The 27,999-nt window shown below is 42.6% G+C and overlaps 1 protein-coding gene across 8 annotated transcripts in view; it reads left to right on the top strand.

The window, feature by feature from the left end:
- The window catches only part of bend5 (BEN domain containing 5), a 444,711-nt gene that overhangs the window by 333,281 nt on the left and 83,431 nt on the right, over positions 1-27,999 (top strand). For 3 of the 8 annotated variants that reach the window (XM_024003941.2, XM_024003940.2, XM_024003945.2), the window contains 3 exons: positions 1,141-1,289; positions 2,089-2,302; positions 2,417-4,562. The exons of the other annotated variants lie outside the window; for them this stretch is intronic. In XM_024003941.2, the coding sequence (XP_023859709.1) occupies positions 1,141-1,289; positions 2,089-2,302; positions 2,417-2,613 (560 nt within the window). In that variant the 3' untranslated portion in view covers positions 2,614-4,562. Of the gene's footprint in view, positions 1-1,140; positions 1,290-2,088; positions 2,303-2,416; positions 4,563-27,999 lie in introns of those variants that run through there. 8 annotated transcript variants of the gene reach the window in all.

Here is a 27,999-nt window from a genome sequence, read left to right as displayed (position 1 = left end):
GTAAATGTGCTTATTGTGAGAATGAATGTCATTAGCTCTTAAAGAGAGAGTGCACACTTTTATAAAATAATAGTTTGCTTCTTCTATGCAAATGTTGTTGATCACTAGTGGTTAGAGCGTTGTGCCAGTAACTGGAGGGTTGCTGGATCGAATCACCGAGCTGACAAGGTAAAAATATTCTGGCCCTGAGCAAGGCAGTTAACCCACTGTTCCCTGTTCCCCGTGTCGATCAAGACAGCCCCCCGCACCTCTCTGATTGAGGGGTTGGGTTAAATGTGGAAGACACATTTCAGTTGAATACATTCAGTTGGACAACTGACTAGGTATCCCCTTTTCCCTTTACAGTACAATAAAATAACTCCCAAATGGAAGGGAAACATTGTTTTTCATCGGTAGCCCCATGAAATCAGCCAAAAGAAGCCCCATAACTCAATGCATGCAAACACTCCTATTGAATATGCATCCACCTGTAGTGTGAATAGGCCTAGGGTACATTTTTATTTAATCAGTTTATCAATAGAGATTTACCATTCAAATAAATGATTAACATTATGTAGTCAGAGTGGTAAAAACAAAGTCAAATTGATTGTATAAACGGACACAGGTCAGGTCACAGCTGTGAAACATTGGTGAGACCAAAATCGTGCTGGTTGCCATCAACTGAAAAAGTAGGTACCACCAGTGGAGAAAGTTAATCTAGAACCCTGAGACTACTGTAGTGTAGAAGTGCAGCCCTCAAGCCAGTTCCATGTGTTTTGCATTGGTTCCCCTGGAGTGTGATATGGGAGCCAGGCAGTGTAATGGACAGGCTAAAGATTAGACTGGCAAGGGTGCTTTCGGGTCAGGAATGTATTGCGCTGACCAATATTAAAACTTATCAGCTACATTAGCGCTTAGTGTGGCCAACCACCAAGCCAGCTTACTGGGTTAAAATAGACCCACAGTCTCGAGGCACAGTGAAGCCTTGCTGCAGGCGCCGGTCCAAAGCTAAGACTACAACTCCCTAACCACATGCTGTTGTGGATGAGTCAAGGCCTTTGTCAGTGTTCTAGGCTTGTTGTCACCTGAGAGACTAACAACACTACAATGTGCCTAGAGATATGCATCTCAACATTACTTTTGATTTTGCACCTCATACAGAGCCTATGCATGACAATGGCACTCAGACAATCAAAGCGGAGGTGGTGGAGCCCATCATTGAGCCACAGGAAGTGTGCAGAGAAGAGGCCAATACCAGCTCCAGCCACTCCCCCTCCCCAAGAACAGTCTACACTTGTAATGATGGTAAGGTGAGTATCACCGACCCTGGTCTCACCTCCTTTCGTTCTTCCGCGCTGTGGTTGCTTTGATGAGGTGGAAGCATTCTATTTTCCCTTACACATGAACTTGGGAACTTGCATTGCACAAGCGTTCACCTATCCTTGAGGGTAAACAAGGCTGAGATGATTGTCCGTATAGCTTAGACATCAGTACTGTTTATTGCCCTGATAGTGGTTGCAGGGCTATACACGTAGTAATTCTGCCTGCTTCACATGACAGGGGGGGAATTTGTGTTACAAGCAAAGAGCCTCTCAGTTCAAGCGTGAAGAACAAAAGCAAATTAGAACTCTCACACATTGCCCGCTATTAATTATTTCTACCAGAGGAATTGAAGTGACTGACAGGTAGCCCTAGAAAGAAAAAAGAGAAAGGGCTCTAAGTTAAGAGCAGTGAAAAGCTTGTCTGCTGGCAAGGGGCCTAAAGCACATTAGCTGCAAAGGGAAAAGCCTTTGGATGCCAGCCTAAAGACTTCTCAGTGATAAAGGCAGGACGGCACACATGGCGCTCTCTGCATTCGCTCACCTTTAACTCAGGGCAGGCCTGTCTCTGTGGTTCTATGCCAGTATAAATACTCATTGCAAGTCATCCACGCTGGAAACTATTGCCTCTTACTTATTAATGTAGCTGCTGAAACATGGCTCTTTGATTTCTAATTTGGGCTGAATAGTTGTGGGATGGGTTGCTTTGCTGCTGTTGGTTATAGTCCAGTGTGGTCACAGGTCTGGGTGTAGGTGACCCTCACTACATATCTGTGCTGTGTTGCTGCAGGTGCACCTGGGTGGGGGCATCTGGGTGCAGGAAGAGAAGTGGCACCAGCTACAGCGGACACAGGGAGACTCCAAGTTCACCAAGAACCTGGCCGTCATGATCTGGGGCACTGAGACCCTCAAGAACAGGAGTGTCACTGGCGTGGCCACCAAAAAGAAGAAAGATGCCCTTCCCAAGCCCCCGCTCTCCCCAAGCAAGCTGAAAATAGTCAGAGGTAGAACTGTGTAGGCCTGCTATCAGATGTTTTAGGTACTGTTTGCAACTCAAAGTTTGGAATATCGCTTCATTTTTGGGGATGAATAATGCACTCTTATTTCCTTTTTTGCAGAGTGTCTGTATGACAGAGTGTCTCAGGAAACAGCAGACGGTGCAGAGATCACACAAAGATTGGCCAAAGTGAACAAATACATTTGTGAAAAAATTATGGATATCAACAAATCCATCAAGAACGAGGAGAGACGGGAATCGAAGCTGCTCATTAGACAAACTGTCAAGAAGGAGAATTTTACCTATGATGGCATGTAGTGTCGTAAAGTTGTCGCCATACTGTACCTCTCATTTTCTGGTGGGTAGGATCATGTGTGCCAGCACTAAAGGTTTTCAGTGAGGGCCCAAGGCCCTAAACAATCCATCAGCTGTAAGACAGCTTTACCTGCCAGTCAATGCCACGAGTGGTTGAGCACTTTGGTATGAGTCATATGAACTGGTGTGAGTATTTTTTACAAGCTTTAAGTAGGACTTTCTTGAACTGCACTGTTGGTTAAGGGCTTGTAAGTAGGCATTTCACGGTAAGGTCTACATGTTCTATTCGGCGCATGTGACAAAGTTTGATTTGGCTGGGTGGACCTGGGTTTTAGAGATGTTTTTGTGTGGAGAGATTCTTAAAGCAATCTGGTTGTTAGAGAATGCAGTCGCGCTCAAACCAAATGTTCTGTGTCAGAACATGACATTGAGTCCTAATATTCTCAGTGATTTCCCTTGAAAAATAAGTATTCTGTTTGTAAGAAGATATTTTGGAATAATCATGTTCGTGTGTTTGGTGGAAAGGTTAGCCATGATGAAGGCCTTAGTGTTGAGGTCTCTGTGTGTGCTATTGGTACTTAATGTGTTGTGGGGAGGATGTAAAGATGCACTTTTACAACAAGGTCTTAATTGATCGAGGCCACATTGCACAGATATTCTGTTGCCCTAGAGATTATTGCTGTGTATTTTCCATGGAAATATGGATTTCCATAGTATAGAGCACCAATGAACATTAAGAGTTTGGTTCAGAGGTTTATCATTGTTTCAGTGCGGTGCTTGTCCACATCAGACTGGCAACGGTCTTGAGAAGATACAGTATGTTATTTTCTAGATACTTGGTTTACAGTATTTATCTATCCTACTTGAGCGATCCAATTTAAGATTTGATTTTACATACAGTTGAAGTCGGACGTTTACATACACCTTAGCCAAATACATTTAAACTCAGATTATCACAATTCCTGACATTTAATCATAGTAAAAATTCCCTGTCTTAGGTCAGTTAGGATCACCACTTTATTTTAAGAATGTGATATGTCAGAATAATAGAGAATGATTTATTTCAGCTTTTATTTCTTTCATCACATTCCAAGTGGGTCAGAAGTTTACATACACTCAATTAGGTATTTGGTAGCATTGCCTTTAAATTGTTTAACTTGCGTCAAACGTTTCGGGTAGCCTTCCACAAGCTTCTCACAATAAGTTGGGGGAATTTTGGCCCGTTCCTCCTGACAGAGCTGGTGTAACTGAGTCAGGTTTGTAGGCCTCCTTGCTCGCCCACGCTTTTTCAGTTCTGCCCACAAATTTTCTATGGGATTGGGGTCAGGGCTTGTGATGGCCACTCCAATACCTTGACTTTGTTGTTCTTAAGCCGTTTTGCCACAACTGGGGCGGCAGGTAGCCTAGTGGTTAGAGCGTTGGACTAGTAACCGAAAGGTTGCAAATATACAAATCAAATCAAATTTATTTGTCACATACACATGGTTAGCAGATGTTAATGCGAGTGTAGCGAAATGCTTGTGCTTCTAGTTCCGACAATGCAGTAATAACCAACAAGTAATCTAACCTAACAATTCCACAACTACTACCTTATACACACACGTGTAAAGGGATAAAGAATATGTACATAAAGATATATGAATGAGTGATGGTACAGAACGGCATAGGCAAGATGCAGTAGATGGTATCGAGGACATATATAAATATGAGATGAGTAATGTAGGGTATGTAAACATAAAAGTGGCATAGTTTAAAGTGGCTAGTGAAACATGTATTACATAAAGATGGCAAGATGCAGTAGATGATATAGAGTACAGTATATATATATACATATGAGATGAGTAATGTAGGGTATGTAAACATTATATTAAGTGGCATTGTTTAAAGTGGTTAGTGATACATTTTTACATAAGTTCCATCAATTCCCATTATTAAAGTGGCTGGAGTTGAGTCAGTATGTTGGCAGCGGCCACTAAATGTTAGTGTGGTGGCTGTTTAACAGTCTGATGGCCTTGAGATAGAAGCTGTTTTCAGTCTCTCGGTCCCTGCTTTGATGCACCTGTACTGACCTCGCCTTCTGGATGATAGCGGGGTGAACAGGCAGTGGCTCGGGTGGTTGTTTGTCCTTGATGATCTTTATGGCCTTCCTGTGACATCGGGTGGTGTAGGTGTCCTGGAAGGCAGGTAGTTTGCCCCCGGTGAGGCGTTGTGCAGACCTCACTACCCTCTGGAGAGCCTTCCGGTTGTGGGCGGAGAGCAGTTGCCGTACCAGGCGGTGATACAGCCGACAGGATGCTCTCAATTGTGCATCTGTAGAAGTCGGTGATACAGCCCGACAGGATGCTCTCGATTGTGCATCTGTAGAAGTTTGTGAGTGCTTTTGGTGAAAAGCCAAATTTCTTCAGCCTCCTGAGGCTGCGCCTTCTTCACAACGCTGTCTGTGTGGGTGGACCAATTCAGTTTGTCCGTGATGTGTACACCGAGGAACTTAAAACTTTCCACCTTCTCCACTACCCGTCGATGTGGTATGGGGGTGCTCCCTCTGCTGTTTCCTGAAGTCCACAATCATCTCCTTTGTTTTGTTGACGTTGAGTGTGAGGTTATTTTCCTGACACCACACTCCGAGGGCCCTCACCTCCTCCCTGTAGGCCGTCTCGTCGTTGTTGGTAATCAAGCCTACCACTGTAGTGTCATCCGCAAACTTGATGATTGAGTTGGAGGCGTGCATGGCCACGCAGTCGTGGGTGAACAGGGAGTACAGGAGAGGGCTCAGAATGCACCCTTGTGGGGCCCCAGTGTTGAGGATCAGCGGGGTGGAGATGTTGTTACCTACCTTCACCACCTGGGGCGGCCCGTCTGGAAGTCCAGGACCCAGTTGCACAGCAGGGTCGAGACCCAGGTCTCGAGCTTGATGATCGAGTTTAGGTGGGACGCTACTGTCTCACTGGCAAAAAGCCTGAGAAAATGCAGAGCGCCAAATTCAAATTAATTACTATAAAAATCTAACTTTCATAAATCACACATGAAAGATACCAAATTAAAGCTACACTGGTTGTGAATCCAGCCAACATGTCAGAATTCAAATAGGCTTTCGGCAAAAGCAAACAATGCTATTATCTTGATGATAGCACCATTGTAAACAAAAAGGAGGATAAGTATATTTCAACCCTGCAGGCGCGACACAAAACGCAGAAATAAAAATATAATTCATGCCTTACCTTTGACGAGCTTCTGTTGTTGGCACTCCAATATGTCCCATAAACATCACAAATGGTCCTTTTGTTCGATTAATTCRGTCGAWATATARKCAAAATGTCCATTTATTTGGCGCGTTTGATACAGAAAAACARRGGTTCCAACTTGCTCAAARGTSACTACAAAATATCTCAAAGGTTACCTGTAAACTTTGCCCAAAAATTTCAAACTACTTTTGTAATACAACTTTAGGTATTTTTTAACGTTAATAATCAATAAAATTGAAGACCGGATGATCTGTGTTCAATACAGGATTAAAACCAACTGTAGCATGCTTTCTTGTCTCGCGCCTCTAACAAGCAGGACACGTCGAGTGACTCTCGTTCAAGATGGCTGTACTTCTTCATTACACAAAGGAATAACCTCAACCAATTTCTCAAGACTGTTGACATCCAGTGGAAGCGGTAGGAACTGCAAGCATGTCCCTTGTGGTGTCCCAAATCTGGTTTCCCAATGAAAACTCATTGAAAAGAGTGACCTCAAAAAAAAAATCTGAATTGTCTGTCCTCGGGGTTTCGCCTGCTAAATAAGTTCTGTTATACTCACAGGCATGATTCAAACAGTTTTAGAAACTTCAGGGTGTTTTCTATCCAAATCTACTAATAATATGCATATCTTATCTTCTGGGGATGAGTAGCTGGCAGTTTAATTTGGGCATGCTTTTCATCCAAAATTCCGAATGCTGCCCCCTACCCTAGAGAAGTTAACTTCCTGACTGATGTTGCTCCAATATATCCAAATAATTTTCCTTCCTCATGATGCCATCTATTTTGTGAAGTGCACCAGTCCCCTCTTGCAACAAAGCACCCCCACAACATGCTGCTGCAACCCCCGTGCTTCACGGTTGGGAGGGTGTTCTTCAGCTTGCAAGCCTCCCCCTTTTTCCTCCAAACATAACGATGGTCATTATGCCAAACAGTTCTATTTTTGTTTCATCAGACCAGAGGATATTTCTCCAAAAAGTACGATCTTTGTCCCAATGTGCAGTTGCAAACCATAGTCTGGCTTTTTTATGGTGGTTTTGGAGCAGTGCCTTCTTCCTTGCTGAGCGGCCTTTCAGGTTATGTCGATATAGTACCTGTTTTACTGTGGATATAGATACTTTTGTACCCGTTTCAACCAGCATCTTCACAAGGTCCTTTGCTGTTGTTTTGGGATTGATTTGCAATTTTCGCACCAAAGTACTTTCATCTCTAGGAGACAGAACGCGTCACCTTCCTGAGCGGTATTACGGCTGCGTGGTCCCATGGTGTTTATACTTGCATACTATTGTTTGTACAGATGAACGTGGTACCTTCAGGCGTTTGGAAATTGCTCCCAAGGATAAACCAGACTTGTGGAGGTCTGTAATTCTTTTTCTGAGGTCTTGGCTGATTTCTTTTGATTTTCCCATGATGTCAAGCAAAGAGGCACTGAGTTTGGAGGTAGGCCTTGAAATCCACCTCAAATCAACTCAAAGGATGTCAATTAGCCATCATGATGTCTCAAATGATGTCAGAAGCTTCTAAAGCCATGACATCATATTCTGGAACTTTCCAAGCTGTTTAAAGGCACAGTCAACTTAGTGTATTTAAACTTCTGGAATTGTGATACAAGGAATTATAAGTGAAATTATCTTGTCTGTAAACAATTGTTGGAAAAATCACTTGTGCCATGTGCAAAGTAGATAGTTTGTTAACAAGAAAATTGTGGAGTGGTTGAAAAATGAGTTTTAATGACTCCAACCTAAGTGTATGTAAACTTCAGACTTCAACTGTAAATGTCATTGTTGTAGATGTTATCTTTATTCAAACTGTTCTGCAGGTCATTAAACTGTTTTGGAGAAAGGCCTTAGGATATGGCAGTTATTGGGGACTGTGTCCTCAAGATTTCTAGTAAGCTGTGATTGTAAAATAAAGCTGATATAGCTTTAAACTGCACTTTGGTGTCTGAATGTGAAAAGTTGCCAGATACTGTGTGTGGCTGTAGGTAAAGCTGTCTGCAGCGGTCAGTGTTAGTCTTGATCCCTGTGGGCCTGGATAAAGCAGACTTCCTGCTCTCTCACAGCCCTCTTCTTTGAGGCACACCACTTGGAATGAAATAAGGTATAGTGACAACTTCCAATGACATGCCATCAGAACTTTTCAAATGTCTTCTTTGTTTTTCCCCAAACGGCTTGTCTGGCTGTCTGCGATCTGGAATTAAATGCTGCAGATTGAATTCTCAACTGTGACCATGTGGCTAACTGTGAATCACCTGCAGGTCTGCCTGTCAAGCCTTTTTGTCTCATCACTTTCTATTTTTGTTTGTGTGTCTGTCTATGGTTTTTCTTTATAGTTCTTACCATTCGGTCAACCTTTTGTTAAGCTACCATATGTGGGGATATTTTAGTGTGTATATAACTAGTATTTTTTTTCACATCGTGGATTTTCAGTTATTAGTCCGACTTACATGTTACCATGTTAAATACCTTTTGGGTCTTTTCTTTGTCTGGTTTGTTAATTGACATTGCAATTCTTTTGTTACTTGGTGACTTATTTTTATGTGTGTTTATTTTTGTAATCATTGTTGGCTTTAAGCTTGATGTTGTATCGGAAATGTATATCAGGAGCATCTCAACTCAAAGAAATGAAGTGTCTCTCGTGTGACCTCAAGACAAACCACAACACTCTGACATATCTTAAGTTTCCCCTGTTTTAAGGATTGGTCAGACTAGCAAATCAATCATTGAATGCACTTTAAATCTCTTGTGACAGATTGTCTATTTCCAAAGAAATGGATTGTTTGCAAAATGGAAAAAAGACAACTAACAATCAATGTATTATATATTTGAGTTCTGGTTTGTTATTTGTATGAACTGAATAAGTGTGAAGAGTGGTCCTTAGTAAGCAATGCCTCTGGCACTTACTGCTTTATATTCCCCAGGGTTAGCCTATTCCCTCCCACCTGCCACTCCACAGACATTGGAATAAGCTTTAGACCTCAAACTAATGTGTAAAACAAAGATGTTGTGTTTTTAAAGCAACATCCTTTGAGCCAGACAATATAATTCTACAGAGGAACTGCATAATAGTTGTTCAAAATGTTAAGCTAATCTTGTCTGCTGCTCTCTTGTCCTGTTGTTTCTATTTTCCATGTTTGACAGTTATTTTTATGTGCTTTGAATTGACCCTATTATTTAAATGATGTGATTGTTTAAGACGTAGACTAGGGAGTGGGACGCTGGGAACACTGGAAGTTCTGCTGGAATGATATCCTGGTTGAATGATTGCCAAAAATAATCTACAGCCCTTTTCAGTCCACTGTTATTTTTTTCAAAGAAATGTTCAAATCTGAGAAATTGCGCATTCCCTGTATTTTGTGGTGCGGAGGAGTAGTTAAGAAAAAAGCCACGTTTTATAACCGGCCCCTCCCTCTCTGTTTGAACAGCTAATGGTTAAGGTGGGCACGGCCATTTACTATACAATACATGGCCTGGCGTCACTCAGCCCTCACAGCCATTGGTCCCTTTATGGCCCGCCATGTCATGTTGCAGCTTTGCTGTTATTGACAGTAGAATCACGCTGAACCCCAGGCTGCACTAGATGCCAAGCTATCGCTAGTGGTTAAACATTGGATCCATCTGTGTTACCAGACAGGATAATGTGTTGGAATGGCTATAGAGCAGGGAAGGGCAGCTCTGAGCCACAGGGATGGCAGACTCCATCAGCTCAGTACAAACAGATAGCATGGGAACTGACTGGGGATGGGGAATTGGGTGGGTTGACATATCAAACAAACAAGGACTGTACTGTGCTATTTCATCTAATGTGATTCACAAATTCAAGGACCTTGGCAATGGAGATGTGCATTATGAATGGATTGTGTGCTCTTAACTGAATGTGTAACGGTGCTGGATATATTGAGTGTTGTTGTGGATGAGTGGTAATAATAAGCCAAAGTATTGAATGCTGACGATGTAGCGGGGAAAGCTGGTGAGGAAATAGGCTGGGTTTGAACTTGCTCAAAAACGGCCCTTGCCAAGTTTTTAGTCCAGAGTTATCTAAGTTACCACAGAGACTGAATATATATATATATTTTATTTTAATTTTTTTTATTCTCCCTAATGTAGATGTCCTGCTATCATTTCTGTAGTAATCAACATGGTCCTGTCGGGTCCTTATGCACACTATGTATTACAATGCATACGTTTAAAGCTTTTAGGTTGTGTGTGAGAAACTGCGCTGCTGTGTGTACTGCGACGAATTCCTGTGACATGTTATTGTCGTTTACTCATTTGTTTTCTGATGCCAAAACAGGGTGTGTGGTTAAACAGTGATGAATATTGGAATATATTGTCACCTGACCCGTTCATGAAAAGATGTTATGTCTCTGATGCTGAGGACCAGTCCAGGTTTAACCCTCCAAACTGCCCAGTGTTCCTACTACAGTACTATCACTGCCACTAGACGTAGTGACAACACTTCCTTAGGTATGCAGTGGATATGAGGTTTTACAAAAAGAAGATTAATTTGTCATATCCTCACTATGGCAGTGAGTCATGGACTGGCAGCATGTCTTACTGCACTCTCGGTCTGGCTGTCTGATTCATGAGGCCCAATGTACTCACCTCAGATAAAATGTAAAGCTTACACTAAATTAGATTTTTTTTTCTTTTTCTGTCATTTAAAAAATGTATTCTTGCTCATCTTTACATGTAGCTTTCAGTTCTACAATCCATTAGCCAGGTATACTTCATCTAGCATCACCGCCCTACCTCATTGCTACTCTTGTGTCTGTGTGTGATGTATATATTTGTAATACTATAGGAAAATACCTTACTGGTAACTCCTTTCCACATGTATATGTAAACTCGTAACCTCAATACTACACAGTTGATATCATTATTGGGAAATCTGTTTTATAACCTGCTTACTAAAGATGCTACTGTCAAGGGATGCCCAGTTGTCTCCAAATATATATTTCAAATCATTGCTATGCTGTGACTTTGATGGGTGTTTTATGTCACTTTCTGAGATTTTCACTGGTTGATGGTGCTACCAGCAAACAGATTAACTGATCTGTGTCTCTTACCTCAAATGGTGCAATTTTTTTCTGTTTTTATTCTCATTAAGCTGTTTATTCAGGTTGGTGATCCCAAAATCAACGACTGGTCAAATTTCTTGTTTAAATCATACATTTTGGTTGTAGCAAAATCAACTCTGGTGTTTTAAGTCAAGTACTTCATAATTCCTAGTTCATCTTAAAATATACTTTTAGCAGGTATCTGCAAACTTAGGAATTGGACAATTTGGGCTTGCTTCAGATCACCATTTAACCAAATACTGCTATTAGCTTGTTGCATATTGGCTTCATTGGCAGTTGTGCTAAAACCATTTTCTAACTGGACTGAGCAGTTCTATAAGAGAGAGATTTGGTCCTCAGTAAATGTTTGGTTATCCACAGGTCAATGCTGTGACAACACTTCTACAGACAGATTGCAATTACAGTACAAGGTTATTTCTAAGCCGTGTCTAATATTTAGCTGGAAATTCAATATTGGTTTGGATGGGATTGTGAATTTATCTCAGAGAATATTAAATGTACCCCTTATTTTTTTTTTTATATTGTAAAAATATTTTATAGATGGGTGTGAACTGTCCTGACAACCTCTTGTTGATATGTGACATAATTTGAAGAATGTCAAAAAATTCATCAATTTCAGCTCTGAAAATTGGAATCGCAATCAATCACAAGTTTTGTTTCACTTCTTGTTGATCTTCTTCATTCTTGCTACTCTTCCTGACCCCAGGAAGAGTAGCTTCTGCAAAAGCTAATGGGGAGCCAACAAACAAATTCATAAAAAATATATATACATATATAAATAACTCCGAACATGCTCAATTACTGTGAACCAGAACCATAGATCTATGAACAGTATATGTACTCTGTGTATATGTACTCAATCTGTGGCTCTGCTGTAGTCGTGGTCTTTTTAAATCCCTCTTTTCTTGGAGCCAGAGATACAGGTTTCAGGAACAGTCTAGTTTTTGAGATCGTACATATTCTTGTGTGAGGTGGTGTGCGGAGCCTAGATCTGTGAATTTGTCCTTGGGAGGGGGGTGTGGCCTCATCAGTGTGTCCTAGGGAGGGAGTGAGACCCTCACACAGTCACTGTCCCCAAAAGGTGTCATACAGAAAGAAAATGTTATAAATATACATGTCCTTGCAAATCGGTCACACCTCTGCCATGCGACCGATTTTGACGCTTAGCATAATTTTTTTGTGTTTGATGCAGTCCAGGTACACCTGTTCAATGTACAGATCAACAAAATAAATCCTGACTTTTATTCTACCAGAACATTTGACTCATGGCTCTTTTTCCATTGCACATCGTTGCCCTCAGGCAACTGGAAAACCTTTTTGCTCCTCACAACCCCCCCCCCACCCCCCATATGATTGTTTTTAAAGGTCCAATGCAGCTGTTTTTATCCAAAGATCAAATAATTTCTGGGTAACAATTAAGTACCTTACTGTGATTGTTTTCCAATAAAATGGTCAAAAAGAAACAAATTGCTTCTTTCTCAAGCAAGCTTTTTGCTAGGACTGTTTGGGAATGGTTTGAGTGGGGAGGGGGAAACTGAAAACTAGCTGTTATTGGAAGAGAGTTCTGTAACTCTATTGGTCTATTAACTAATTTGTCACCTGGTGATTACACCAGGCAAGCCAAAACTTAATCTTACCAAAACAGGAGAAATTTCAGGCAGTCTTTTCAAACAGCTCCTGAGTGGCGCAGCTGTGTAAGGCACTGCATCTCAGTGCTAGAAGCGTCACTACAGACACCATGGTTCAAATCCAGGCTGTATCACAACCAGCCATAATTGGGAGCCCGATGCAGCGGACAATTGGCCAAGAATTTGTTCTTATCTGACTTGCCTGGTTAAATACTTTTTCTATATATAAAAAAAAAAGTATTCAAATCAAATGTATTTATAAAGCCCTTCGTACATCAGCTGATATCTCAAAGTGCTGTACAGAAACCCAGACTAAAACCCCAAACAGCAAGCAATGCAGATGTACAAGCACGGTGGCTAGGAATAACTCCCTAGAAAGGCCAAAACCTAGGAAGAAACCTAGAGAGGAACCAGGCTATGAGGGGTGGCCAATCCTTTTCTGGCTGTGTCGTGTGGAGATTATAATAGAACATGGCGAAGATGTTCCAATGTTCATAAATTACCAGCATGGTCAAATAATAATAATCACAGTAGTTGTCGAGGGTGCAACAGGTCAGCACCTCAGGAGTAAATGTCAGTTGGCTTTTCATAGCCGATCATTAAGAGTATCTCTACCTCTCCTGCTGTCTCTAGAGAGTTGAAAACAGCAGGTCTGGAACAGGTAGCATGTCCGGTGAACATGTCAGGGTTCCATAGCCGCAGGCAGAACAGTTGAAACTGGAGCAGCAGCACGGTCAGGTGGACTGGGGACAGCAAGGAGTCATCAGGCCAGGTAGTCCTGAGGCACGGTCCTAGGGCTCAGGTCCTCCTAGAGAAAGAAAGAGAGAATTAGAGAGAGCATACTTAAATTCACACAGGACACTGGATAAGACAGGAGAAATACTCCAGATATAACAAACTGACCCTAGCCCCCTGACACATAAACTACTGCAGCATAAATACTGGAGGCTGAGACAGGCGGGGTCAGGAGACACTGTGGCACCATCCGATGACACCCCCGGACAGGGCCAAACAGGCAGGATATAACCCCACCCACTTTGCCAAAGCACAGCTCCCACACCACTAGAGGGATATCTTCAACCACCAACTTACCATCCTGAGACAAGGCCGAGTATAGCCCACAAAGATCTCCGCCACGGCACAACCCAAGGGGGGGCACCAACCCAGACAGGAAGACCACGTCAGTGACTCAACCGACTCAAGTGACGCAACCCTCCTAGGGACGGCATGGAAGAGCACCAGTAAACCAGTGACTCAACCCCTGTAATAGGGTTAGAGGCAGAGAATCCCAGTAGAGTGAGGGGAACCGGCCAGGCAGAGACAGCAAGGGCGGTTCGTTGCTCCACTGCCTTTCCGTTCACCTTCACACTCCTGGGCCAGACTACACTCAATCATAGGACCTACTGAGGAGATGAGTCTTCAATAAAGACTAAAAGGTTTAGATCGAGTCTGCGTCTCTCACATGAGTAAGCAGACCATTCCATAAAAATGGAGTTCTATAGGAGAAAGTCCTGCCTCCAGCTGTTTGCTTAGAAATTCTAGGGACAATTAGGAGGCCTGCGTCTTGTGACCGTAGCGTACGTGTAGGTATGTACGGCAGGACCAAATCGGAAAGATAGGTAGGAGCAAGCCCATGTAATGCTTTGTAGGTTACCAGTAAAACCTTGAAATCAACCCTTGCCTTAACAGGAAGCCAGTGGAGGGAGGCTAGCACTGGAGTAATATGATCACATTTTGGGTTCTAGTCAGGATTCTAGCAGCCGTATTTAGCACTAACGGAAGTTTATTTAGTGCTTTATCCGGGTAGCCGGAAAGTAGAGCATTGCAGTAGTCTAACATAGAAGTGACAAAAGCATGGATACATTTTTCTGCATAATTTTTGGACAGAAAATGTCTGATTTTTGCAATGTTAAGTAGATGGAAAAAAGCTGTCCTTGAAACAGTCTTGATATGTTCGTCAAAAGAGAGATCAGGGTCCAGAGTAACGCCGAGGTCCTTCACAGTTTTATTTGAGACGACTGTACAACCATCAAGATTAATTGTCAGATTCAACAGAAGATCTCTTTGTTTCTTGGGACCTAGAACAAGCATCTCTGTTTTCTCCGAGTTTAAAAGTAGAACGTTTGCAGCCATCCACTTCCTTATGTCTGAAACACAGGCTTCCAGCGAGGGCAATTTTGGGGCTTCACCATGTTTCATTGAAATGTACAGCTGTGTGTCATCCGCATAGTAGTGAAAGTTAACAATGTTTTCGAATGACATCCCCAAGAGGTAAAATATATAGTGAAAACAATAGTGGTCCTACAACGGAACCTTGAGGAACACCGAAAGTATTATTGCGTCAGGTCAAGTGCGGTTAGGTTACTTTTTTGTTGTTGCTTCAGGACAAAGTTGTGCAGTTAGCCTACTTTTCAGGACAATATCATGTCAAATTTGATGTAAAATGATGTCCTTGATCAATGTTTATTCCAACATATCCACTGACATTCACAGGCAATGGACACAGGGTCATAAATTCTATGGGCCAAAGGAGCCTAATTGAGCAGTTAGGATCATACCCTCTGATAGTGAGGACAGTAACAGCGAGGAAGAATGGGCCCCAAGAATCAGGTTTGAGAGGCATTGAAATACTAGTTTATGCCCAACTTGTATTATCTAATGAAATGAGTGCTTGTTTCTACTATGTTTCACTTAATAAATGTTCTGAAAATATCAGATTTTCCTTGGTGTTTTAGTACCCTCATGATACAGCATTATCAGAATGCCTATATCTTGGAAAAACCTAAATGTGTGCAGTAGAGAGTTAAAGATTTCATTTTATTTAGCATTCTGTCTCTAACTTGTTGGCCTGGTTAAATAAAGGTTAAATAAATGTAGGCCTACTGTATGTTTATGAAAAAAACAAAAATCTGTTAATCGCTTAAAAACAAACCTACCCGAGTCTCAAGCTCAGAAAATAGTCTAACATTGTCAGTCTTTTGTTGTTGACAGCAACTTTGACTGGAGTTGTGAAACCACGCAGGCAGACAAATAGAGATGAGCCCAGTGATACATCACAGCTCTGCTGAGCGTAGCATACGCAAATTAGACACCTTGTTTGGTATTTAGATTAGCATTATGGCATTTTACAGTAGATCACACATAAGCTCTGTATGCACTCTGAATTCTTTTCCTATCATCGCTGAGATCAATCCTCGCTCCCCATCTCTTCCTGGAGCTTTGACTTTGGATTTGGGACACAGGCTGGCGGGCTGTGTCTGATGTGCTGGTTTCACACGAGGCGGAGTGGGCTGGGGATTAAAAGGCAGATTGATCTGGGTGTCAGCCAGAGATAAGCGGACAGGGGCTCTCTGATTTATTGGGGAGACGGGGAGTTAATATCAGCCCACATGCTGCAGTGGCACACAAAAACAAGGAAATCTGGCAATACTAGGGGTTTAGAATGTATGACAATGTCAAAGCTCCAGTGTAATATTAAACGAGCAATTATTACAGCGATTGAGAATCTCAATCTTTTACAATGTTGTGGGTGGTGGTGGGGGGACAGATTTTTGGCTGTTTTGCATTGAATTAGTCTTTTGTATATTGTTAAATATGGTGGTGAAATGGCACTCCTTGTGAGCATGGCCTTTCTGTTTGCCTCATAATGCATTCCATGTATTATTGCCTTACTAAGCAATGTGTTGTGCAGCTAGGCTTTTTCTCTGCCCAAGGGGACTGCTCAATGTCATTAACGCTAACAGTTGCCACATGCCTGTAATGTATTGCTGCATCCGTTATTGACAATGAGATGATTCAGTGTAGTAATGATGGATTGGCCTAGGAGGAACAGCCAGGGCTGGGCTCTGCCTCCTGCAACCAAGTGTCAGTATACTGTGTCCTTTTAGTCACCGCTGCAGTACTGGAGACATTCATCTTAAACACTGTTTACATTACACATTGTAGGGTATTCATTTAAATCCCTTTATATTGCTGTTGGTTTTAAAAACCTGTGTTTAAGACAACAGTGACAATAGGTCTACATACTATACCTTGCATTTGAACAAATATGACCACATACTCCATTGCCACAGTCTTGACCAATACATCACATGATATCTGCAGTATAATCAACAGGATCTGAAAACAATTTGTGCTAGGCCTTTGTTCCCTCTCAGAAACCGTTGCCTATTTGGATATCTAAATTAACATTCCCAATAGTAGGAAGAGGCTGATGTGACATTTGCTATGAAAGCCTGAGTCTCATTCTACCATCAGCAGTTCTCAAGATAATGAGAGTATGAATAGAAACCTGGCAGCGGTGATCAGCTCCACTGTTCTATTTAGACCAGGCCTCATAGAGGGAAGTTCAGTTATATGGTTTAATTCTGTTTGGCCAGTTTGGTGTGACCTGTCTGCTGCCTTTCAGTTAGACCACCCAGTTGAAGGATCCCTTATTCATTATTAGTGAAAATAGTGACAGAAGGAGTCAACTATTATTTCTAAGCACACTGTGTGCGACCACTGGAATCCTTAGCTTTGGCGGTTAAATCATGCTATTTTGAGACAATTGGAGAAGGAGAGAGGGGGTGTTATAGAGCAGAGGGGTGAGTGGCACCTCAAAATGTATGCCTGCTTTCACATCATTAAAAACCTTGGTGACCCTGAACACTATTTCACTCTCAGCGCTTGAGCTGCCAATGGTGACGGGTGGGAGTCTGGAGAGGTGTCAGCTCCGACACGGACTGGTTTAATCAGCGCTGCTGCTCCCAGGCTAACGTCCATCAGACTCCCTTTGATGTGCTGTCAGATAGCTAGGCCCCGGCCGCCTACTTCAGTCAGCACCTACCGACGCTTCACATTTCATCCCTTACCTGGGAGTGGGCTTAATTGGGCCGATTCTGGGACAAATGCTCTAGCCGGAGGGGGACACGAGTTATGGAGACACGAGTTATGGAGACAGAAGGTAATGGAGAGTGTGTAGAGATAAATAGTCCTGCAGGCATCTATTTAGAATTCCTCATGTGAAGAACCCACTCCATAATAAACTGGTGGTCTTTTGACAGTCTTGAAGCACAGCAGTGTCTCTGCGTGTGGAGTCAGTAGAGCGGTTAATACTATGTATCATATGGGAGACTATTACTGGCTACATAGACGTAAGTAGTCATGCATCTGCCATACTGTTGAAAAAGCCTCTAGGAGAGGAATCTGTTTTTGTCCAATTTGCAGCCCTGGTGAGGTACATACCCCATGTGTCCATATTGTTACTGAACCTACAGACAGCTGCCGCCTTCTCCTATGGTTCTGATCTCAACTATCCAGTTGTTTCAAACTCAATGCTCAAGATTCCATGTGAAAGACTTCCCCATATGTTGCCTTTGTTACGTTTTTTCCCCAATATAATCAAAATCCCTCAAAATCATCTGTATGAGTGCACAGTAGAGGAGTTTTAGCTCTAAGTACTATTGTGGATGATTGGTATTCACTTATAGTATTTACTGACAGGTATACATTACCTTTCCAGATCACAGTGACTAATCATTGAGTGAAATCTTGCAACAGTAAATGTTATTTTATGGTTATGGTATATTGATGCGTGCACATTGATTTGGTCCAGGTAATGTTGTCGAAGGGCTTGCTTTTTGTTCTTAGTCATTTATTTTTGTGCTGCTCTATTTTTCAACTCCAGGGTTAACAGACAATGAGATTATTATAAGGAATTCTGCCATTGGTCTTCAAAGTCATCAAATCATTTGCATGGTTAAGCATACCAATCAAGCAATCAGGTTCAAATCTCTCACTCTCTCCCCCCAATCCATCCATGGTGGTCCTGATGTCCATGGAAGAGGTGTCTGGAGACGCTCTGCTTTGGGGGCCAGTGTGACTGAGATGCCCTCTAGTCAGCCTCTCCTCCCCGGAGGGTAACAGAGAGGACGTCAGTCTTAACACTATGACCTCCCACAGCGCCATGGACACAGTCTCTTGTGTCTCATGTAATATTGAATACAGAGAATGATGTAAAAATGAGATGTTCTAAAAAGATGAGTCTCTTATGCTTCTCTCTCTCTCCCATGCACGCGCGCACACACACACACACACAAAAACTAGAATGAAATGTTGAGGAGGTTTGGCGTCTGTGCGTGACCATATGTCCATGGAGTCTCACATTCTCACAAATTGGCCTTATTTAAAAGGAAATGGGTTAGGTGGCTGAGACACCTTTGGATTACTCTCTTTTTTTCTTGAGCAGAAGGCTTCAAAATGGCTTCGATTAATGCATAATGCTCCCTCAATTAAAAAATCCAAAGTGATCATGAATTTTTCATTCTTGGAGCATTTAAGCTAATTATGGCACAAATGAAGAACATTGTGGTGAAACTCCACAAAAGGGTCTGACATTGACGGCCAATGTCACTGTCACGGGGCCACTCTCTGCCGCGATGCTAATCACCACAGCTGTTTAATATTCCTGCCTGTGTATTCTCCTCTCTACTGTCCTCTATCAACGCTCTCTCACCCTCCATCAGTCTCTCTCTCTCACCCACCCTATTTCTCACTCTCTCTCTCTCTCTCTCTCCCTCTCTCTGTGGATGGTGTTTATAATGGAAATTAACTAATTGTTGTAATATAATTTGAATGATTATATTATATAATGCAGTAAATATAGCTTGTTACTTGCTAAGCAATTTTGTCACATTTCAAGGGCAATCAATTTGTATAAGATAAAATCTGCCCGCCTCTGTCATGAGAGACAAAGGGAATATTGGGCTGCTCCCCCGACTAGATATTCATGACAACCCACTGACAGCCTCAACAATGACTCTAATGATAGACAATGTGTCAGCCATATGGAGGTCACTTACTGCCTGCCTGAATATCTGCTGAATTGATGATACATTGATGGGAAGTTGATATACACTACCGTTCAAAAGTTTGGGGTCACTTAAAATGTCCTTGTTTTGAAAGAAAATCAAATTTTTTGTCCTTTAAAATAACATCAAATGGATCAGAAATACAGTGTAGACATTGTTAATATTGTAAATGACTATTGTAGCTGGAAATGGCTGATTTTTAATGGAATATCTACATAGACGTACAGAGGCCCATTATCAGTAACCATCACTCCTGTGTTCCAATGGCACGTTGTGTTAGCTAATCCAAGTTTATCATTTTAAAAGGCTAATTGATCATTAGAAAACCCTTTTGCAATTATGTTAGCACAGCTGAAAACTGCTGTGCTGATTAAGAAGCAATAAAACTGGCCTTCTTTAGACTAGTTGAGTATCTGGAGCATCAGCATTTGTGGTTTCGGTTACAGGCTCAAAATGGCCAGAAACAAAGAACTTCTGAAACTCGTCAGTCTATTCTTGTTCTGCGAAATTAAGGCTATTCTATGGGGTTGAGGTCAGGTGATTGTGAAGGCCAGATCATCTGATGCAACACTCCATCACTCTCCTTCTTGGTCAAATAGTCCTTATACAGCCTGGAGGTGTGTTGGGTCATTGTCCTGTTGAAAAACAAATGATAGTCCCACTAAGCGCAAACCAGATCGGATGGAGTATTGCTGCAGAATGCTGTGGAAGCCATGCTGGTTAAGTGCGCCTTGAACTCTAAATAAATCACAGACAGTGTCACCTTCAATGCACCATCACACCTCCTCCATGCTTCAGGGTGGGAACCACACATGCGGAGATCATCCGTTCACCTACTCTGCGTCTCACAAAGACATGGCGGTTGGAACCAAAAATCTCAAATTTGGACTCATCAGACCAAAAGGACAGCTACTACTGCATCAATATGTTTTGACCATGACAGTTTACAATCTGGGGTTACTCCAAGCAGTTTAGTCATCTCAACTTGCTCAATTTCCACATTATTTATTACAAGATTTAGTTGAGGTTTAGGGTTTAGTGAGTGTTTTGTCCCAAATACAATGCTTTAAGTTTTAGAAATATTTAGGGCTAACTTATTCCTTGCCACCCACTCTGAAATGAACTGCAGCTCTTTGTTGAGAGTTGCAGTCATTTCAGTCGCTGTATTAGCTGATGTGTATAGTGTTGAGTCATCCACATACATAGACACTCTGGCTTTACTCAAAGTTAGTGGCATGTCGTTAGTAAAATTGAAGAATGCAAGGGGCCCAAACAGCTACCCTGGGGAATTCCTGATTCTAACTGGATTATATTTGAGAGGCTTCCATTAAAGAACACCCTCTGTGTTCTGTTAGACAAGTAACTCTTTATCCACATTATAGCAGGGGGTGTAAAGCCATAACACATATGTTTTTCCGGCAGCAAACTATGTCAATGTCAAAAACTGCACTGAAGTCTAACAAGACAGCCCCCACAATTATTTTATCATCAATTTCTCTCAGCCAATCATCGGTCATTCGTGTAAGTGCAGTGCTTGTTGAGTGTCCTTCCCTATAAGCATGCTGAAATTCTGAGATGTAGTGCCTTATACCGCTGTGCCACTCGGGAGCCCGACAGCAACTTTGACTGGAGTTGTAAAACCAGGCAGGCAGACTAATAGAGATGAGCCCAGTGATAAACTCAGCAAAAAAGAAACGTACTCTCACTGTCAACTGCATTTATTTTCAGCAAACTTAACATGTGTAAACAAGTGTAACCTTTCAGGTTATGTCGATATAGGACTCATTTTACTGTGGATATGGATACTTTTGTACCTGTTTCCTCCAGCGTCTTCACGGGGTCCTTTGCTGTTGTTCTGGGATTGATTTGCACTTTTCGCACCAAAGTACGTTCATCTCTAGGAGACAGAACGCGTATCCTTCCTGAGTGGTATGACGGCTGGTGTCCCATGGTATTTATACTTTCGTACTATTGTTTGTACAGATGAACGTGGTACCTTCAGGTGTTTGGAAATTGCTCCCAAGGATGAACCAGACTTGTGGAGGTCTACAATTTTTTTTCTGAGGTCTTGGCTGATTTCTTTTGATTTTCCCATGATGTCAAGCAAAGATGCACTGTGTTTGAAGGTAGGCCTTGAAATACATCCACAGGTACACCTCCAATCTACTCAAATGATGTCAATTAGCCTATCAGAAGCTTCTAAAGCCCTGACATAATTTTCTGGAATTTTCCAAGCTGTTTAAAGGTTCAGGCAATTTAGTGTATGTAAACTTCTGACCCACTGGAATTGTGATACAGTGAATTATAAGTGAAATAATCTGTCTGTAAACAATTGTTTGAAGAATTACTTGTGTCATGCACAAAGTAGGCACAAAGTAGATATCCTAACCAACTTGCAAAACTATAATTTGTTAACAAGAAATTTGTGGAGTGGTTGAAAAACGAGTTTTAATGACGCCAACCTAAGTGTATGTAAACTTCCGACTTCAACTGTAACAAGATTCAACAACTGAGACATAAACTGAACAAGTTCCACAGACATGTGACTGACAGAAATTGAATAATGTGTCCCTGAACAAAGGGGGCGTCAAAATCAAAAGTGACAGTCAGTATCTGCTGTGGCCACCAGCTGCATTAAGTACTGCAGTGCATCTCCTCCTCATGGATTGCACCAGATTTGCCAGTTCTTGCTGTGAGATGTTACTCCACTCTTCCACCAAGGCACCTGCAAGTTCCCTGACATTTCTGGGGGGAATGGCCCTAGCCTTCACCCTCTGATCCAACAGGTCCCAGACGTGCTCAATGGGATTGAGATCCGGGCTCTTCGCTGGCTATGGCAGAACACTGACATTCCTGTCTTGCAGGAAATCACCCTCAGAACAAACAGTATGGCTGGTGGCATTGTCATACTGGAGGGTCATGTCAGGATGAGCCTGCAGGAGAAGGGTACCACATGGAGGAGGAGGATGTCTTCGCTGTAACGCACAGCGTTGAGATTGCCTGCAATGAAAACAAGCTCAGTCCGATGATGCTGTGACACACCGCCCCAGACCATGACGGACCCTCCATCTCCAAATCGATCCCGCTCCAGAGTACAGGCTTCGGTGTAACGCTCATTCCTTCGACGATAAACACGAATCTGACCATCACCCCTGGTGAGACAAAACTGTGACTCGTCAGTGAAGAGCACTTTCTTCCAGTCCTGTCTGGTCCAGCGACGGTGGATTTGTGCCCATAGGCGACGTTGTTGCCGGTGATGTCTGGTGAGGACCTGCCTTACAACAGGCCTGCAAGCCCTCAGTCCAGCCTCTCTCAACCTATTGCGGACAGTCTGAGCACTGATGGAGGGATTGTGCATTGGTGGTGTAACCCGGGCAATTGTTGTTGCCATCCTGTACCTGTCCCGCAGGTGTGATGTTCGGATGTACCGATCCTGTGCAGGTGTTGTTACACGTGGTCTGCCACTGCAAGGACGATCAGCTGTCTTTGCAGCGCACCCTGTAGCGCTGTGTTAGGCGTCTCACAGGACGGACATAGCAATTTATTGCCCTGGCCACATCTGCAGTCCTCATGCTTCCTTGCAGCATGCCTAAGGCACGTTCACGCAAATGAGTAGGGGCCCTGGGAATCTTTCTTTTGGTGTTTTTCAGAGTCAGTAGAAAGGCCTCTTTAGTGTCCTAAGTTTTCATAACTGTGACCTTAATTGCCTACCGTCTGTAAGCTGTTTGTGTCTTAACGATCGTTCCACCGATGCATGTTCATTAATAGTTTATGGTTCATTGAACAAGCATGGGAAACAGTGTTTAAACCCTTTACAATGAAGATCTGTGAAGTTATTTGGATTTGTATGAATTATCTTTGAAAGACAGGGTCCTGAAAAAGGAACGTTTCTTTTTTTGCTGAGTTTACATCACACATTTCTGGGATCTTTTATTTCAGCTCATGAAACATGGCACCAACACTTTACATGTTGCGTTTATATTTTTGTTCAGTGCAATAACTAAGGGGCTATAACATTGACACAAGACACTGATAGGAGGACTTATGATACAAGAACAACATCTAACTTGAATTGAGTAAGGAAGTAATCTGTAAAGAAATCAAAGCAATCAACCAAGAGAAACTCCATAGCCCTAGTAGGCCTACAGATCATCAGTACTGTCTGCATGTGTACATCAGAAGCCTATACACGAACAGAATCCCTGTGTCCTTTGAAAAGGTCTGTAGTGAGCTGTGATGCTTTATATTAATAGCATTACTAGGTTTCTGGAAGCAATGCTGATTAAATATTCATTGACTTTGATTACAGTGAAATTAAGACTGAAGCCTCGTCTCAAATCCAGAGGAATAATGGCACTGTAAATAATGCATTGTTCCTAAATCGAGAACAGCAGATTTGACGCCCCTACCCTGATTGTTTAGCCATTTGTCTGAGGCAGTCATTCTCTGTGTACATATTTAGATATCACTGCAGTGGCACTCTGACAGCAAGATGGCTCTCACAGGCTGTCTTGACTTTGGAAAACCTAGTGGAGAGGTATGAGCACACTGGGCGAGGTTAGGCTGACTGATATTGTAATTGTACTGTAGTTTGGTTGTATAACCATGTCATCAAGAATCAAGGCTCTTGCTGTCCATTTTGTGTCATTTTTGCAATGAAAAAAAATATTATTTGGTTCTTTCAATGCACTTTGGTGACTGTATCAAATCAAAGTTTTGTTGGTGTCTGTGTGTGTGTGGGTGTGTGGGGGTGGGTGGGTGGAATTCTCAACAGAACAGCCCGTTTAATGTCTACTTAACTTTCTGAGTCATATACATTGTCATCAGTTAGTGATTAGATGTATACCTTTTAAGTAAAGATTGGAAATGCATTCATATTTATATTCCTTGGCACATCAACTGTTTTCTCAGCTAAACACAAACTCATATGATGAGGAAGGGGTAGAGTAGAAAGGGAGAGTGAGGAAAAAACGCTGTATTTCCTCTTTTTAAGTTTCAGCAGCGGTCATTTAGCTGGCTTGTTTATTTAAATGTTAATGTGCCGCAAGTGAAACATGCATTGCAAATCGAGTTGAGTAGAAAGTGGACTTCAAATAAGAATTGGCAAGCGCTTGCTTTTGAAAGAGCCTGCGTGAGTTTATCTTTGTCCTTTTCTCGGTTTTAAGAGGGCTACAAAGTTGGGAGTTTTGTGTGAAGATGACATCTCCCCTGTGACTGTGAATAATTAATGATAAATTATTCCATTCTCGACCAACACTACCGCCACCATCACCATCCACACCAATCCCTTTGTGCCAGATAAGTATTACAATTTCAGTCTTATCAGTCTTCTAAGACTTGGGATGTAGAAGTTCCTGTCAGTCGGCGAAAGCTGTGAAGTGTCAGCCTTGTGACATTATGTTAAAATAAACCATAAACCTTGATTAACTGTGACCTGACACGCCACCACTCTCAAATAAAGAAGCTGCTATTTTTTGGGAGGGGTGGGCAGACACAAGAAGAAAGTTACAGAAAGGGTTTTAAACATTCAAGTTTTATTAGCCTCATGTATGGGATACGCATGGTATACATTGTCCAAAGAAATGCTTACTTGCAGGCTCCTTCCTGGCAATGCAACAACAATAAGAAATAATACAAGATAAGGATACGAACATAAAATAAATGGCTCTGTAGAATATAATATATTTTTTAGCATACGTATAATACAGGAAGGAACAATTTATAGTCCAATATTTATACATTAATTGGGGAGGGGGGATTGGGTGGCAGAGTCTGGGAGCAGCAGTTGTGTTGTGTGTGTAGCATGAATGTACAGTTGGAGTCATTAAAACTCGTTTTTCAACCACTCCACAAATGTCTTGTTAACAAACTATAGTTTTGGCAAGTCGGTTAGGACATCTACTCTGTGCATGACACAAGTAATTTTTCCAACAATTGTTTACAGGCAGATTATTTCACTTATAATTCTCTGTATAACAATTCCAGTGGGTCAGAAGTTTACATACACTAAGTTGTGCCTTTAAAGAGCTAGGACAATTCCAGACAATTATGTCATGGCTTTAGAAGKTTCTGATAGGCTAATTGACATCATTTGAGTCAATTGGAAGTATACCTGTGGATGTATTTCAAGGCCTACCTTCAAACTCAGTGCCTCTTTGCTTGACATCATGGGAAAATCAAAAGAAATCAGCCAAGACCTCAGAAAAAAATTGTAGACCTCCACAAGTCTGGTTCATCCTTGGGAGCATTTTCCAAACGCCTGAAGGTACCACGTTCATCTGTACAAACAATAGTACGCAAGTATAAACACCATGGGACCACGCAACCGTCATACCGCTCAGGAAGGAGACGCGTTCTGTCTCTTAGAGATAAACGTACTTTGGTGCGAAAAGTGCAAATCAATCCCAGAACAACAGCGAAGGACCTTGTGAAGATGCTGGAGGAAACAGGTACAAAAGTATCTATATCTACAGTAAAACGAGTCCTATATCGACATAACCTGAAAGGCCGCTCAGCAAGGAAGAAGCCACTCGGGATGAAGATCGTACTTTTTGGAGGAATGTCCTCTGGTCTGATGAAACAAAAATAGAACTGTTTGGCCATAATGACCATCATTATGTTTGGAGGAAAAAGGGGGAGGCTTGCAAGCCGAAGATGTAAACTTCTGACTTCAACTGTATATGTGTGTGTGCGTGAGGTGTGGTGAGGTGTGGTGAATCAGAGCAGGTGGTCAGTCCAGTTCATGTGTTCAGCAGTCTGATGGCTTGTACATAGAAACTGTCTTTGAGCCTGTTGGTATTCAGTTTTGAAATGGCCTAATGTGCCAGTACTATATGAGTTATGATCCAAACGATTGGTCCAAATGTGTATAAAGTAGTGGTTGGACCCCCCAGGTAGAGAGTAATAGGCTCAGGGGCCTCCCAGTGAGTGTGGCCTGCAGCACAGCTCCCAACCCAGCCTGCAGTGGGGGAACGCCCTTCTGCCTGCTGGCTGCTCAGGACCTGACTGAGGCTGATGGATTGCTGCACACCTTGCGACATCTCAGCACTTTCCCCCAGCTCAAGCACTGCTCACAAATTACCTTAACATAATGTTATTTGTCGCAGAGTGAAAAGTTTGAAGGAGGACGAGGGTGTTTAAAAGGAAAGGTAGACTGGCCACTTGCCTCCTCACTGATAAATATTCCTCCGGGGAAGGAGAGGAGAGAGGGAGGGAGAGGGCCGTTGTGCAGCGGCTGAAGGAGTGGGTGCTAAAGGCCACAGGAGGGGAGGGTTATCAATCAGCTGCTGTGGCAGAGGACGAAGGGAGGCCCTGTGGGAGTCTTAAAATCTGAGGAGACTGAGGCGGTTCTGTCCTGTTCGGCTCCTGTCTGACTGTGTGAACCTGAACAGGATGCTGAGGGCCCTCTTCACTCAGGCCTCACACCGCACTGCAGCAGAACATGTTATCACTGCTCAGCACCTGGCTGGGCCCAGTATCATTCTTCTGTCTCTCACTCTCATTTTCGTCAAAGTCTTTTTCAACTGAATCTGCTGTGGAACTCTCTATGACTATGAGAAGTCTTTACTCAGTGAGCACCAGCAGCATACCACCCTGCATCCCACTGCTGGCTTGCTTCTGAAGCAAAGCAGGCTTTGCCCTGGTTGGTCCCTGGATGTGAGACCAGATGCTGCTGGAGGTTGTGTTGGAGTGCCAGTAGGAGGCACCCTTTCATCTGGTCTAAAATATATATCCCAATGCCCCAGGGCAGTGATTGGGGACATTGCTCTGTGTAGGGGGGGGGTGTTAAACAGGTGTCTTGACTCTATGTGGTCACTAAAGGTCCCATGGCACTTATTGTACGAGTAGGGGTGTTAACCCTCGTGTCCTGGCTAAATTCCCAATCTGACCATCATGCTCACCTAATCATCCCCAGCTTACAATTGGTGCATTTGTCTCCTCTCCTCTGTAACTATGCCCCAGGTTGTTGCTGTGAATGTGTTCTAAGTCAACTTACCTGGTTAAATAAAGAAAGCACTGGGATTCTGAATAGGAGTGGACTTGTAAGTACCTTCTCTTAGTATTATTCACACAGACACCAAACTCAATGAAGCAGCTGCATAGGTTAAAATCCAACTCATTCTGTTTCTGAGGGAATCTGTTTTTCTCTGGCTAATGAGATATTGGCCTTAAGTAGCTGTAAGGGTGGAGAGTGGAGGGCCTGACACTCAAAGAGCAAACTGACAAGTGTTGTGCCTCCTCACTGTCACCGGCTGGTCCCCAGAGACTGCATTATAGGAGGTGACATTAAGTGCCCTCCCCTGCCAGGCCCATGTTAATTAGAGACCTCTAAAACTGTCAGATAACCCAGACCCATAGAAACAAACAGCATCTTCATGTCCATAGAGCTGGAGGCAGCAGATAGCTCGGCCCTCTCTACTGCCACTCCCAGATTGCACCATGTCTCAGAGCAGGGGACCAGAGCTCTGTAGAACACGATTTATACATTGTGCACATGTTAGTTATTGGGTCATATAGCTGCCCATGATACATCAGGTCATATGTACTGTATGTAGAAGTTTTTACATTGGCTCATATTGTATGTACTCAAC

The sequence above is a fragment of the Salvelinus sp. IW2-2015 genome, linkage group LG16 (genome assembly GCF_002910315.2).
Source record: "Salvelinus sp. IW2-2015 linkage group LG16, ASM291031v2, whole genome shotgun sequence".
Taxonomy (NCBI): Eukaryota; Metazoa; Chordata; class Actinopteri; order Salmoniformes; family Salmonidae; genus Salvelinus; species Salvelinus sp. IW2-2015.
The sequence above is the reverse complement of the archived record's forward strand: the minus strand, read 5'-3'. Positions and strand labels throughout refer to the sequence as shown.